Genomic DNA, 16348 nt, shown 5'->3' with positions numbered 1-16348 from the left:
TTTCAGATGCATTAAAATAATTTAAACCATGCATTTCTTACTTGAAGGCAGTAGAGAAATAGAAACAATTGAAGGCTGTGCCTTAATAATATTGAGATCTGCTTAAAGAAAAAAACACCAAGGAAGGTCATTATGTTCTGTATGTTCCAAGTATAAAATTGGTACAGAGACAAGTGAGACAGTCTAACAAAATGTACCTTTGGAAATAGTGCTTTTCATTACTGATGTGGAAATATAAGAAAATGGTTTTAGTTATAGTAAAAAGAATTAAATAAAATAATTGTTATCTATTCTTCATTTATGTTGGGTTAAGCGACACCTTTTCCTGTCTGATCTGTAAATTAAGAATAATGTCCTATGGCTATTATTACTTGTGGCAAAATTAACAAAGTAAAAGGATTTTTTGTAAAATGAAAAACAATGTATCCTTGGCGAATTAGGGTATCTGTGCTATGCATCTTGATTCATGTTCCTAGAAGGTCCTGATTATTTCCTTCCAATGTGCGGTTGTGAAAACTTCATTGCATTACTGTAATTATTTTGCTGAAAGGAGTTCAAATGTAGAAATTAATTTGCCCACTCCATCCACTGGACACCAAAAGGTTGTGAACAATCTCCTGAAGGTTGAGAATTATGTAGGTTTCCAGCTTTTGGGATTTTGTTTTTAGCTGTCTGCCAAACCAAGGAGCAGCTGCCCCTGCAAAACTTTAGCTCGAATAGTACTGACAAAAACCAAAAATTCCATTTCAGCTTTTAATTGACAGAAGTAAATTCTTGGTACATAATAGTTTTCTTTATACTCTTTTTATGTGCATATTTGTCAGATTTTATTTAAATAATTTTATACACAATATTGGGATAATCTGTTACATTAATGCACAGCTTAAAACAGTTCTTATTTACACTGATCACAGAAAGACAGAGGTATGAGGACAAATACTTTACATTCACCATCTTAATCAGCATTTTAAGTATAGTTAACCAGCACACATCACACACATCCATATCCATATTTATAAGAAATGGAGTTGTTTCTAATTACACACACGGGCATGTAGGTGTCTCCCTTTGAAAAAACCAAAAATTAATGAAAAAATTTTGAAATGCCATTTCCCCCAGATAACCAAAGACTTTAAAAAAAAAAAAAAAAAAAAAGGCAAAATTGACCTGCAGATTGCACATTTAATGGAATCAGGCATGGAAACATGGTGGCTGTGTTTGGACACTTCTGGTCACTGGGGCACTTTGGAGAGTATTTTTCTAGTGGCAAGTTTTGAGCTCCTATGAAGACTTATTCCTGAAAACTGCAATGTGTTCTCTTGCTTTGGAAGTAGATCTACTGGACACTAACACATTTGATTTAATATTAAGTCATCTAACAACACAAAATTGCAGCCAAAGGATACTCTGGATTTTTTTGGGTTTTTTTTAGAATATAAATTAAAAACACATGACTTCATTCTCTGAGATTAAGGCAGCAATGGAGAATATTGTGCTACAAATGTGCATTAGCTGTAGGTAATGTTCTATTCTCCTGTATCACATTTTTACATTTATAATCAAAGGCCAACATATTATTGAACTAGACTGGCTGACTACAAAATCTTATAATGGAGAGATAGGTCTTGTGTGATAACCTTGTTACATCAAAGTTGAATTTCTCGCCTTACAATATACATATATTCTATGAAAATTAAAAAAACTGGTAAAAATATGAAAATATTTCCTATACAGAGGTACCCTTATCTAAGTTAAATTCTAGTCACTGCTATAAAAAGGCATTAAAAACTAAGTAAAACACTGGTGTAAACCAAGTAAATGCTCACTGTAAAGCTTTTATTTGTAAGGCAGATCTTCATCAGACCTATTAGGATTTATTTTCAAAATGTACTGTTTGGAGGTTTTCCCTTTGTAACTGATATTGCCCATAGCAAAGGAGAGCTAAGTCTTGCAGAAAGGTTCACAGAGTGCAAGGTAAATTACAAATGCAGGTCACCTGCAAGCTTGATGCCTCTTGGCAGTAACCAAGAAACAACATGACACCTTCAAAAGAAAGCCAGCTTAAGGCTTAGTAATTCTCTTAATTCACTAAATTTATTCTGTTTCCTTATAATGAAATTAGGCAACTCATGTTTATACAGCAGCTAAAGAAACGCCTTAAGAAAGGAGGAAAGCAAAGCACACAGGTGGCTCAATCTTGCTGTCAGTGCTTGGGCAGGAAAGGCTGCCTGCTCTTATGGAAATCAATACATGGTTAATGTACACGAGGGCTGCACTGCTGGACTGAGACTCTAGCCCCTGCTCTTCCCAGCCACTCTAGAGACCTTCATGTCTTTCTAAGAGCAGAGTTTCACTGAGCACAATCATATATGTGTCATTTCTGTTCTGGTGTCTTCAGTTTCTTGGCCTGCTTCTGCCCGTCAGTCACACTGTGACTGCAACCTGTCTAAGCACATTCTGTTTTTTAATGGTGAAGGAAAGCCAATTAAATGCTGTACTTAAACATTGTTATGTTCTTTTACTGATTGAATGTTTTTATTGCCCATGTAGCTCTCTGGAGTAGTCTCTGATGTATTTAGATGTACCTAAATTTGAGCAGTACCACTGTACAAATTAATCACTTTCCACTGATTAGCTGGATAAGCCCACAGTCACCAACAGGAACATGGATACGAATCAGAGGAAGGTAGCTGAGAAAGTCTCCCAAGTTGTTCAGGGGTCTAATCTGAAACATCAAGTTAGCCTTCACATTCAGAAGATCAGGTTCTTACATGAGGTGATCTGCGGAAAACAAATATTCCTAGTACCGAGGAAATAAAATGTGTTAGAACAAAAAAGTCTTACTTTACTTCTCCAAGAGGCTCAGACTTCACACAGTTTCTGCAGGTAGGGCTATATATTGTAATTTGTTGAACTGTGATAGCTTTCTAATGTCTGAGTCCTTCAGGCTCAATTTAAAATGTTTTAACATGGCACTGCAGATGAAATATTTTTAAGTCTCACCTCTTTTAAAAGTGTTGAACTCCAGTTTTGATTTGGTTCTTAGGAAAGAAATTCTGAAATATTTGCCAATTCCTCATGAAACTTAGCAAAGCAGTCCAGGATATGAATGAAAGCTATCTACTCCCATAAAAGTCATGTCTGCTAATTAATGCTGTATGAATTGGAAGAACTGCGAAAGAGACATTAACAGCAAAAGAACTTTTGATGTGGCCTCCTACAACCTAGCAGAACAAAATAAACTTAATTCATGTCAAAACAATAGCATAAGAAGTGAATGTATATACAAAATGTTTGGGCTTGACCCTTTTAAATAATAACACTTAAATGGTATTTTGCTGAGAAGAAATGACCAAGTACAGGAAATTTCATCTGGGAAAAGTACATACAACAAACATTGCACGTGCAGTTAGGGAACATGCTCAGTAGTAACAGCCAAGTAATTCTCCTACATTCTATATTTAAAATATCATGTTTGATCCTGGATATCCTGCAGAATCCCTCACTATGGTGAGATGTCTTTCAAGTGTTGCCAGAGCATATATCTCAGGACATGGCAGAACACAAGAAGGACTGGCAAAAAAAGTATAGGTCAAACGGGCTCAATAATAAATAGCACAAATGCTTTTTGGACTATTGCCTTGAAAGGCCCAATGTTTCTTCCAGAAATCTAAATCTGTGGAGTTTTAGTAATGTAGCTTTAGAATAGTTCCAAGGATGTGAAGAATTATCTGGCTGAATGATGGCAGGGAGGGGTGCAAAGAGAGAATGGAGACTTTCTTTCCTTGATACAAACTTTTTGTGGTTTGATGAAACATTATGGATCACAGGCAGCTCTTTTTCACTGGACAGAAGAAAGGTCAGAAGAGAGATATATGACAGCTGCTTCCTTTATCAGATTAAGAATAGGCTTTTGAGGAAATATTTTCTAGAACTGTCAGATAAGCTCTTTAGTTGCTTCACTGAATTCTTCCCACAGGCTTGTTACCCAAACAGCCAACATAATCAGCAAGCAGATGATTCTGCAGCCTGCACCAAAAATTTTCTTCTTTAAAAAGTGGCCTGCCTACTCAGTCAGCACATACATGCAAATCCATGGGGATATTCTGGGAGAGTGGAATTCCCCAGAGAGGGTCTGTTCTTGAAATAGGTGCAGCTGAGGGAAAGGGTGAGCTGCTGAAAAGTCAAGACAGAGTTAGGGGAAGACTTGCACTTAAGTGACATGGATGATAAAGACCTGACTGGAGGCTTTGGTCTTTTGCTTTTTAACTACAAGTGTTTTAACTGAAGGGAGAGGAGTATCTTTGTGGGATTTGATATTTCCCATATTGAGAATGTATTTGGGAGCCCAAAGTGGGTGCCTAAGAGGAGATGGGTGCCTGTGCTATGGCTTCTTATTGAACTATCTGTACCATATCACTGAGTGGATGGAAGAAATGAACATAACCTAGTTTCACAGAAGTATTTGTCATTTTATAGAGGCTAGTTTGTGACTAGTGGCATCGTTCATCATCCAAGAGGCGTGAGGTAGTTCATCATCTTACTCTGTGGAGAATTGAAGATATTTGTCTCCAGGACAGAAGTCGTATTATCTGGGGGGAGACTTTCTTTGGGCAACATCTTGAATTTAAAGTCTTCCTATGCAGTCATGCACTGTGTATTGTCTGTTTCATTCAGGCTAATTCTGGTAATAAGATTCCTGCTTTCTTTGATAAGACTTTTGTCTTCTGTATAGATTGCAAGTTCTTTACCTAGAAAACCTCAGAACAAGGTGGCAGTAGTGCAATGTAGTCCTGAGCTATAAATACTACACTAGACAAAAGAAGTTATACAGTAACAGAAATAAAAAGAATGTGGTAGAGAATTGCCTTGGGAATCAGTATTAAAAATACAATCAAACCCAACACACTGGCTAAAGCTGATTTCACTCCCACGTATGGTAGCTTTGCTCTATGTCAGAGCAGAGTGGTGAGAAAATGTAACTTTTCCTGCGTGGGCTGTGCTGTAGGAATGGGATGGACTGTGTCACAAGTGAACATTGGTGAAGGTTTTCAGCATTTCCAATCATGAGCCAACCCAACAATGTGTAAAGTGACAACCTATTAAAGCTCCACATTAAACAGCCCCTAGAAGTTTCAAAACTTGGTAATTACATCTATGCTAAGAAGCTTTTGAGCCATGCCAAGACAGTGACTGAAGCAGCTGGATTGTTGAAAAGTAGGTGTTAAAACAATGGAAACACTCTCATGTAGTTTGGCAAACAACAAAAATGAGATTAACTGGGAAGCTGGTGGGATGACTTTTTTGAAGCCTTCAACATCTTTTCACTATTTAGCCTCTTGTGTAATTACAGCGTTAGATCTGCAACTTTTGGAGTTCCTTTATTATTGAAATATATTTAATAACAGGGTTTAAGCAGCTGTTGGCCATCAGCAGGGCCAGAAAATAAGACTTCCTTTATAATTAGAAGAAAGTATTCTTTGGGTTTAAATCCCTGTTTAAATAAAACTACTGTTTGTCACAGAGACTCTTCAAGAGAAGGACAACACTTGATTCATTCTGAAGTATTGAATATGTTGGAGGAAAAGAATGAATAAGGAGAGAAATTTCCCTTTCATTACTTTGAACAGAAATCAATGTTAAATAGAAAAAGCCCAAAATCACTTGGCACTTTAAAACTTGGCTATTTTAAAACAGAAAACAACTCAACAAATATTGTTTTATAAATAAAAAAGGCCCATCCATTTAAAAGGTCTATTTTAAAAAGAGGAAGCACTACATACATTTAAAAGGCAAGCTCAATTGAATGTATAGAGACACAAAAAAAATCAGAGGTAATGTCCAGAGGTAAACTCTGGCTTGGATCCAGCTGAGAAGCTACTGCCTCTGAAAATTACTGTAGACCTAGTGATAAATAATTACAAGAACTAACTCAAAGCTACTGAATGTAGTGATCACTTGAAAGGTACTACAGTGACAGCACCCAAATGCAGAGTTTGTTCTGTATCTTCTACTTTGCATAATACTACTAGAGAACAGAGCTGGAATAGGTTTAGAGAGCTGACTGTGCCTAAAATATACTTTTAAATTATTAAAAAAATCTTACTACATTTTGTAAGGTGAATTCTGGTTAAATTATAATAATAACATATTCACAGCAGGGGAGTAAAGCCAGTTTGGTTTTTTGTGCCACTTGGTAATTATATAATTCTAAAAACTATCTCTTCTTATGTATTTTACATTCTTTATTTGGAACAAAATATAACAAAAAGATGAGAGTTTGTCTATTTGGATGTAACTTTCATGCTTAGCTATAAAAGTCTGCAGTGTGTAGATCATATGATAAAGCCATTTCAGTTGTTGGTATAAGGGAATATCTCTTTCATGAAGTACACTGTGATATAAAGCTGTGTTCTGCTCTAGTAACTGTAACAGGAATTCTCTTCCTGCTGCTCTTCAGCTTCAGTGTAATGAAACTGGTCAGAAAATGGCACGGACATGTACAGCAAAGACAGTGTTCTTCACCAAGAGAAGGAACTAATAACAAACCACTGAAAATGAAGCACTGAGTCTTTGCCTCACAAGGATGCAACCTCACATCCCAAAGGACAGCATGAAAAGAAAGCTAATGACATGAGTACATAGTTAAATTGCTCTTTTGTCATAACTGAGGTGTACTCTTTCCTTAGATCTAAGATCGTTCAGGTGTTGTTGGTTTAAAATAGGTTGTGGCATGAATATCTGAAGAAGTTATTACTGTCAGAAAAGTTTAATTCACTTTTTCACAATAAAAAAGCACTTAACTTATGCTGATTGCTCTATTTGTCTGCTCCCCCTTCCTCCACTTCTGCCTATAGCAAAACTCACAAGTTTTGGTCATTTAGGGATCTTATGGCACCAAAGGATGCAAGAAAAATTAAATGGAGTCTTTAAAGATCATTTGAAGCCAAGTAATAGAAGGGAGGCATTGACAACAGAGAGCAGATGTCTTCCCTCAAAGAGTCAGTAGATAAGCTCTGGGCCAGCCTGGTCCAAGAATAAATGAGGGAGCTTTGAACTTGACTTTTCTGTTTTCTTAGTTTAGCTGAACGTGGGCTTTTTCCTTGATCTGTTGGTTGTCATATTGTTAGCCAGTGTTGGAGCTGCAAGGAAACAGAAGTGGTTGTTAAATTACATCACTGATTCAAATGATGATGCTGACAGATACATTTTTTGACAAATCAAGAGTTACAAAGAAGTTTCAAGATAATGGATTGATTATCCACTCAGTAGCTAAATTTCTGTGCAGTCCAGTTTGCAGTGAGAAATGCTCTGAATGTAAAGGCTACTTAGTCAGCTCTCAATTCAGTTTTAAAATTAAGAACTGCCAGACATAAATGGGAATCAAATATTTGTATTTGTTTGGTTACAGTAGGCACTGTTTTATTTACAATCTTAAACATTGTGAACAAAACACTAAATATGCTTTAGCACGAACAAAGCCATTCCTAGCTGTTCATTGAAGATGGCAGCAAATTAAAATGCTCTCATGTTTGGCATGGTTTAAGGTAACTTTAATAGTTTGCTTCTGAGGACAGCCTTTTCTAATTTATGTGAAATTAATTCGCTACCTTTTTGCCATAGATTTGTGTTCACCAGCACTGTGGAATGGCTGTTTATAGCCCTTTCACACAGGAACATCTGCCCCTGGAAACACTGAGTTACAGCAGGAACAGTAAATCATCTGACAACTGAGGGCAGAAACAGAAGAAAGGGAAGGCAGGAAGAAGTGCTGTGCTATTTCATATTCTTGGCCACATCAAATAAATTGTGGTCATGAAACAGGAAGCCTATTTGTGCTTTCATTCTGCATCCCATAAATCTACAGAGATGATTTCCTTTAAAAGCCAAAATTTACTTCAAACAATATCTTTCAGAATAAGCAAAAGCCAGATTTATTTTTCAGTATCAACATACAAACCAACACTATATTATCTGGGTCATGTTTTGTGGAGGTGTGTATAATTCTAGTTGCTTTCAGCTTTGAAGACAGAAAGTGGTCCAGAATGAAAGCTGATAAGTGTAACAAGCTTCATATTTGCATCCTTTTTATCTTCTACATGAAGGAGTTTCAATAAGCCCATTTTATTTGCTAAAAGGAAAGCAATATTTGGTAACCTATAGTATATTTTCTGTGGCTTATGAAATCTCCAAAAGTGTTTTCAATCAACCTTTGTCCTGTGAGGAAAGCCAAGTCCATGTAATCTATGTCCATGACATTATGGATAAGCTCTGACACTGGATATTTTTTTTGCTGTTTACCATGTGTTGTGGGACATAATTGCAGTTTTAGAAACATGACTTCAGATTGCTGTGCAGTAACTGAGAGGCCATGACCTCTTCAAATGCACATGATAGTTTGGAAATACCTTTGTTTCTTGAGGTATGTTTTCTCATACCTTGTTGAGATCTCACTGTATTCACACAGAACCTAAAATACCAGATTCAGGTGATCTGTAAAATTGAGGACTTTCCTTAGTCCCAAAAGCCTTCCAAAAGGGTTGATGCATTTGGTACTGAGCCTCCTGCATCTTGTCACACTGGCAGAAATAAAGAACTACAGACCTGCAAAGGCATTCACCATGAGGAGATTGGTGCAAACCTGTAGTTTTTGCTAAAGACAGGAAAGGGTTGGTATCAGGAAAAGAATGTGAAAGGTGCACAAACCTTAAACTGCCTGACATTTCCTTGGGCCACGAGTTGGTGCTCATTTTCAGGTGTGATGCAGTAAGCTAGTCTCTAAACAAGACAGGAAGAAGAGGAAAAAGTCAGCCATATGAACTGGGATTATGGATGTAATCCCCAATCTATAGTGGGGAAGTAGCATGAACTTTATTTAAAATGGTAACTTAAATCTTTAATATCACTGCATCCTGTGCCTTTACTCAGTCACTGAGAGAATAAGCCTATTATAAGCCCTTGGGTGTTAGCCTTTAATATAAGAAGCAACAGTAGAAAGTTTATGCAAATACTAAGTCCAAATATTTAGCAAGTGCATATAGAAAAGAACATCAGGAACAAATTGGTATCACAAGACTTAGATCCTCTAAATTCATGCTTTTCTGTTAGTGGTGTAAGAGGGTTGGACAGTCCCAGAGTGGGAGAGGAGAGAGGTACTTGTATTTCCCAGCTCATCTCCCTTGTCTGCCTCGTGCTGTGCCCTTTGAGATCACATGCAGATTTTGGTTTATTAGGAACTTTCAACCAGGTTAAGGAGTTCCAATTAGATTAGGTTCATACCTTTCCCCATCCTTTTAAGAGTGTCAATTTGGGGCATCATATCTTGAGCTAGTTACTTGGATGTCATATATTAGCCTTTTGCCATAGGGCTCGTGGGGAAACTGAGGAGTTGCTCTTTGCAGGAGCAGTAACAGACAACCAGAACTTGCTAACAATACAGATAAATGAGAGAATGTGGTTTTGGCCAAAGGTTTCTGCATCCCCATATCAGTAAACTTGAGCAAGAGGAAAAAAGCCTAATGGACTGGCTTTTGTCAATTATTCCTAATTATCTCAATTATTCTTTGAGACTTAAATGCTCCTAGAAAATGTGTTTGTAACCCTCCCCCAAACAGAACAAAACAAAGGGCTTATAGAATTGCTGGAAATGAGATCTAGAAATTGTGCACAACACTCAGAAGTGGGAGCTGATGAAAACAGGGCAGCTGAGGAGTTCCCACTTTGGGGCACCTTTCTGAGCTGAACATTACATGAGAAGATTGTAATGTTTCAGAAACCTTTGTTCCTCTGGGTTTGCTGGGTCAGTGTGAGGGGGATGTGACCTGTCTTTGTAAAGGTTGAGACTCTATTTTCTGCTTAATTCTGTGTGTGATGTTGGTTCAGTGATTTGCCTAAGAGCATCAAAACCTTTCTACACCACTACGTAAGTGTATCTCTAGGAAAGGAGAGCAGTAGAACCAGTTTTAAGTCAGTAGGTTTAGATAAAATTATAATAAAATAGGTGAGATTGGTGTACAATGGTGAGGAGGCTTCTAAGTACCCTTAGATAATAGTGATGGTAAAGTTAACATGATGGTAAAAATGATATGGTTAGTGAACCTTAATCCTGTGCCATTTTGAACTGACAAAAGTACAGAACACTTTGAAGACCATACCTCATAGCTGAATAAGAAGATACCATAATTTGTACATTCTTAATAACAAAAATCTAATCTCATCAATTGGATCAATTACATGCATAAAAAATAATTTTTCACAATTATTATGGTGCTGTCTGGAAAGCTAATTTCTGTCTAGAAACTCAAACAGAATGCAGTAATCCTATCTCAAACCACTGATCCACCTGACAGATGGATTCAAAAGGTCACTCATAAGTAATAAGTTTTGGGAGAGAAATAAACTGCCAACTTAGACCCAGCCATTTCATTTCACAGCAACATTAAATGACATTTGATTAGTGTTCCACTTACTTCTTTAAAGGTTCCACGCACATTCATAAATTTATAGATGATATAGGCAGGCACAAGGATCATTGAGGATAATGCTATTCCCCAGCCAATGCGGTTTGCCCACAGAGGGAAGGTGTAGTCATCATAGGTCAGAGGCTTGAAATTTATTATGCTGACTATCACGACAAACTAGAAAAGAAAGTATAAAATAAACCACAGTTTCAAGAAAAAACTACACAGAATCTATTTGTTTTTACTTTCTTTGTTTTCCAGGAATATTAGACTTCCTTTAGAAGCTTTGTACCCATTTTTCAATGAGAGGCATAATGCAAACTCCAGCATGATACATGTACTGAGGAAAGGTAGAGCAGCCTTATGGCCTGGAAAACAAAGTTGTTTTTTAAATTCCTGTGCTTCCCTGTCTAGTACTAGATGCAAGAAGGAAAGAATGGGATACCACCCTACTTCTGTCCTGTTAAATCCATATGGGTTGTATAACATGCAGATATCCTTGATTTGGTTCTTTGGGGCTATATGCTCTGCTCCACATTTCAATTTCCAGTTAAAATATTTTGAGCCTAGGGTTTCAAAGACTATACCAGGATAGTGTGAGTTAAAGGAAGATGATAGTGTGGAGTCTGGTTAGAAAAATACCAATTCTATTCTGTGATTTTTCTTGGGATTACATACATAGCTGCAGATAATATTGAGAAAGAGCCTCAAGAACTTCCAGATGGAAAAAAAGAAGTGTGCATTGTGATAGCTGAGAGATGCAGTAGTTACAGACTTATGCAGACCCTTATGCTTTTAGGCTTTTTTAGGAAGTTATTGAGGCTCTTTCACCTTAAATCTTAAGATTTGAGACATCTTAAACCACCTGAAGGACTAACTCTAACTGATGGGCTCTCTGCCTTTAGCTAGATTGTTACAACACTCATGATAAAATGTAAACTTTCAACCTTCTCTTTGTGCACAAAACCTAAGGATTCTTGCTCCAGCATTTTCCCATTCTGCTCGAGTCAGCCTCCCTGAATGTGCAGGATATAGTTCCACACAAGTTCCTTTATAGAACTGTGTTTAAAAGGATAATTAACACAGGCTTGCTAGGTGCTTATGGATGAATTGGGGTTGTAGCTTTTATATTTAAAATATGTGGACTTGGCCTAAAAGCCTACCCAGCATATATTTGCAATACCAGTACTGCTCTAAGATTGCATGGCTGTAGTGCAAGTCATTGTCTCTTAAAATCATAGCAAGGTCAAATTTCTGTATTGTTATCCTGACCTTTTGATTTACAAATATGTACTGGAAGAGATTACAATATAAAACTCTAGGTTAGTACTGAATCTAACCTTTACACAAAGCATTCAAATTCACACTTTGGGATGTTTTTCCCTAATGCAATGAAACACTTTTCTTCCCAACAGGCAGCTTACAAGGAATATTTTATACAATTCTTCAGTGTTTCACACAGCTAATTACAGATGTAGTTGTATTTTAATTTTTCTAAGGTGTCAATTTGGGGACCTTGGTATCCGCCTATCAAAAATAAATTTTTGCTTATTACATAATCTCTTATCACTGGCTAGCTTATTTTCCCAATGGAATGGTTTGTAGTTAATATGCAGAGGTGCTGCAGGGACAGGGAGAACACTGCCCTAAGTGTTCATTAAGAAAAGCTACCTTCTTAAAATGATGCTAAAATGAAGGAACTGAGGAAGACCACAACTACCACAACTTCTCTTTCACAACTGAAATGTATATTATGGTAATAATGACTATATTACAAAATATAACCAACATATAATTTCAAGGAGAAAAATGAATTAAATTGGAGTGTCTTCTATTCATCCCAACAATATCTGGCACAGTAACAGGTATCTTGCTCTAGGTATCTACTGTATATTCTGGGAAGCAATGCACTAGTATTCTTTCCACGATGGAATAATTATCAGCACTTACCAATAAAAAAGCAGGACTAACAAATTTCCAGCACAGCCTCCAGTAGAGCCCTGGTTTGAAACCCATCATTTGTTGGATGTCTTCACTGAATCTGTCCACACCTAGAATGGATGTGAGCATGAGACTGACTGCACTGATGAGATGCTGGCATACCCAAAACATCTTTTTCAGAAACTAGACATGAATGACTTCCAAATCAGAAGACATAAGAAATAACAACATTAATCTCCTCTCAATGTCTAGATGTCCTTGACATCACTGTATCTGATTTAAATACCTGCGAACACTTAAGGCTTCCTGCAGACAGCAGCATTATCTCTGAAAAGAAGCATTTCACAAATATCTAGAATTTAAGTTGTAAATAGGATGCAATTTTTAAAATAGTTATGGAGTTTTGTGACCTAATTCCTCTACGTTGATATGAGTCTGCTGCAGGAAAATGTAAACCCTTATTTGTACAAACTGCTTGCTGATAATGAGGTAGATTCATATGATTCTTAATTTATCAAAAGAGATTTCTTTGTTCAACTTAAAGGCATATTTAACTTTCAGTGTTTCATTGAACACCACAATGTTCTTTACATCCATTACAATTATAATTTCATATTTACGACTTTTCCAGAAAACTTGGGCAACTCTTCTGTTTGTTGTAAATATGTACAAAAAGACATCACTTCAGAATGGGGTGATTAACACTGATATAAAATGGGGAAAAAAGTATCCTGTGTTTTCTGTAAAAAGAAAACAATCTCTGACTTTACACATTATATTATTATATACATATTATATATTACACAGATATTGGCTCTGTGCATTCTGTCATGTAAAACTATTTGTTTATAATTCATTTTGTTCAGTGTGTTCAGGAAGTTCACTTTTAATCATGAACCCATTAGGTAAACAGCAGAAATGCAGTTTTTTACCACAAATATTTGTTTATTAGAGATAAAGTATAATTTTCCATATAGATTATTTCTCTTTATGTGGATCAGTTCAGTAAAATTTATTTAATTTATTTAATGTAAATAATTGGGACAGCTTGAGTTAGTCCATTGTATGTAATAGGATGCAAATATTTTCAGGGTGTGGACATTTAAGTATAAATGTCTTGAAAAAATTCCAGCCCTCAGTATTATGTCCAGGTGAAGAGAAATAGCCAAGAAGGATCTGCAAATGCTCTTTAAACTTAATCTGATTCTATTTGCAGTGCTTTCTGTGAACTTTAAAGTGACTGAATTTTAACTGCTATGAACACTGTCTGAAATTTAACATTGTGTAGAAGGTCAAAGACAAAGTCTATGTATATCAGAATTTTATTCATATGTTTCCAGACAGATGCACTTGGAGCTCAGACAGTGCTTGGTGCCCAATTTCTGCTGAAATTGGGGATGAGTAGGCCATGCTCTCAGACTGCACTTTTCCACAGTGCTTTTTCAGTACTGCAGGTTGTCAAATAATTGTTCTAAGAATCAACCTTTAAGCAGAACAGCTATAGCTACAGATGATGGTACCTGTAAGATTTGGTTTTAGAGATACCTAAAATTTATTATCAGAAGCTAGTTAAATGCCCAAAAATAGAACATTCATCAGAAAGATAACGGGGTTGCACATGAGGAAAATTGCTAACAACTTAGCAGTCATAACCAAGGTACATCTGCACTGTAAAGCAAACTAACTCTCTTACATATACAGTTGGCCTTTGCAAGAAGAAATTTTACAGTAAATGATCATAAGTATAATTTGAACTAAATTTCTATGTTTTTAGTCTGTGCCAAAATGTCAGTGCTTGCCTTTAGGCTGGCTTAATATTCAGCTAGGTCATTAAGGCAAGAGGGGTCTATCAGAAAAAGGAGGCAGACAAGATCATGCCAGATTTAATAAGTTTAAATAGCACCTGGGGCTGTAATAAGTTCTTTATAAAGCAACAGGTCATGCTGTGTCAGTAGAAACATCTGTCAGCTGCTCAAGAAAAATGAATAGATATTTTCCTGATTATGGGGAGGCTGCAGGAAGAAACTAAAAAAATGATAAAAGACAGAGAGTGTAAAATAAAATTTTACTAACTTTGGCCTGATTTGTGAACCACATACAAAGCTTAGATACTGTAAAGTGCAGTAAATCCTGTTTTAATAGTAGCAGAAGGTAACTTGCCCTTAGAAACTGAAGAAGCCTCTGCTTCCAAGCTAAGCTGTGATCACTTGTCCACATTCAGCTTTTACAGGGATTAAAGGCAGTTGTCTGTGAAATAAAGTGCCTTCATTATTTTGAGAGACAACAGCCTGTGTGCTGCTTGCTCCATGCTGATGCTGGGTGACAGAATTAGTGAATTAAAGCTAGAAACTATTCCTTTAGTAGAACAGCTATTGAACAGCTTTATGCATGAATAGCATTCTTTCATTCCACTCACTCTTCAAGTTTTTTAACTGCAAGATAAAGTTCGTTTGATTAGAAGAACATGGTGAGCAGAATGGATGGATAAAAAGTGACTGAGGTAAATAGCAATAAGAATCATAATGTTTAAGAACCCTCTGAATCATACATTAGCCATAAACACTGTGTCTGAATAAAAACAAAGATGGTTTTCAAGAACAATCTTATTGGGAATCAGGGCAACTAATTCAATACAGACTTAAAAGGAAGATGATTTGCAGGCTGCTGTGACATTGAAACCTTGCAATAGTGAAACGACATGTGTTCAGCCAGGAACTAGAGCATGAGAATAAAGAAGACATTAGGAAGGAAAAGAAGAGGTCATTTTTTTATAGGTGGCTTTAGCACATCACTGCACTCTGATTGGCATAGAGTGATTCCAGTCTAGAGCCAGAGGTCAACTAAATCCTCCTAAAGCTTGCCATATTTGGGATAAAGTAAATCACTACTCCATTTTGTGGCATAAATTAGCATTAAATATTAGAAATAGACTTGCTGGTACCTAGTATGTTTGGTATTTCATACCATTCTATGAAATAAAATAAATAAACTACCAGTGTTTTACAGTGGAGTAGAATATTGTCTCAAACAAAAGGGATTAATGTAGGAATTATTATAACTCTCCAAGCACTACCTTTATTTGTATTGTGTGGGGAGTGCTTGAGACTGGCCCTGGGGGAGCAATGAAAAGTGAAAACCAATGAGTCTGTATTTAGGCTAATCAACTTTGAAAGCACCAAGTCTAAACCTGCTACTGCAAGTCTTCAGCGATACTAAAAGTTGTAAAATACTGTCAAAAGTAGTAACTTTTCCATCCCCTCACAGTCCCTTTCACAAGGCTGTTTGCTTTGGCTTTGTGCAGGGTCTCAAAGCTTGGCCCACTGAATGTCTGCATTCCTGCCACTGCTCATAAATCAGGTGAAAATCTCTCTATGAAATCTGACTTGTCATGGTTTCATGTACACAGGGCTATGCTGTTCTCTCTTAAAATGATGTGTAAGCCTGTCAAGAGCACTTGGAATTTCAGAAAAGCTTTTGCACATGCAAAAGGAAGAGCTTACCATAAAACCAGGAAACGCCAATTGCCTCCATTAGAACAGCAAACAATATTGAAGTCCCAGCTGCAAATGTGTCCAGAAGTGTGAGCACATAAATTCCACCCTGCAACAGGGAGTTAAAAGATGCAAGAAAGTGAATTTACAAAGAGAATCATCTCAGTGTTTTTGTATCTTTTTAACAGAAATCTTCTTTACTTGAAGCATTATCTTAACCCAAGTATTTTAACATGGATCTGATGCTGCAGACAGAGGACGATATCTGCATACAAAAAAGTGGAATCAGACTTGCAACTCTTCTAAAGAGGCTTTTTTTCTCCCATGTCCTCACTTCTCTGGGAAACAGAAACCTCAGCTTAGATCAGTGACTTCTCTTGGCACTTCTGTTCAGTGGAAGTTTGGGGAAATGATCAGCAGCTTCTAGGGTAGGGCCTGTCTGCAGCAGTTAATGAA

At 36.7% G+C, this 16348-nt stretch overlaps 1 protein-coding gene across 1 annotated transcript in view; it reads right to left on the bottom strand.

The window, feature by feature from the left end:
- Nucleotides 1-739: 739 nt before the first annotated feature.
- Nucleotides 740-16348, bottom strand: part of LOC111934580 (sodium-dependent noradrenaline transporter) — a 59246-nt gene continuing 43637 nt past the window's right edge. Inside the window, exons 10-14 of the mRNA XM_086847234.1 lie at nucleotides 15902-16001; nucleotides 12411-12511; nucleotides 10470-10637; nucleotides 8707-8778; nucleotides 740-7142 (exon numbers count right to left, since the gene is read on the bottom strand). Of these exons, the coding sequence (XP_086703360.1) occupies nucleotides 7119-7142; nucleotides 8707-8778; nucleotides 10470-10637; nucleotides 12411-12511; nucleotides 15902-16001 (465 nt within the window). The 3' untranslated portion in view covers nucleotides 740-7118. The remainder of the gene's footprint in view (nucleotides 7143-8706; nucleotides 8779-10469; nucleotides 10638-12410; nucleotides 12512-15901; nucleotides 16002-16348) is intronic.

Source organism: Cyanistes caeruleus, chromosome 12 (assembly GCF_971803275.1).
Source record: "Cyanistes caeruleus chromosome 12, bCyaCae1.hap1.1, whole genome shotgun sequence".
Classification (NCBI taxonomy): domain Eukaryota; kingdom Metazoa; phylum Chordata; class Aves; order Passeriformes; family Paridae; genus Cyanistes; species Cyanistes caeruleus.
Note: the sequence above shows the minus strand (reverse complement) of the source record. Positions and strands in the feature narration are given on the sequence as shown.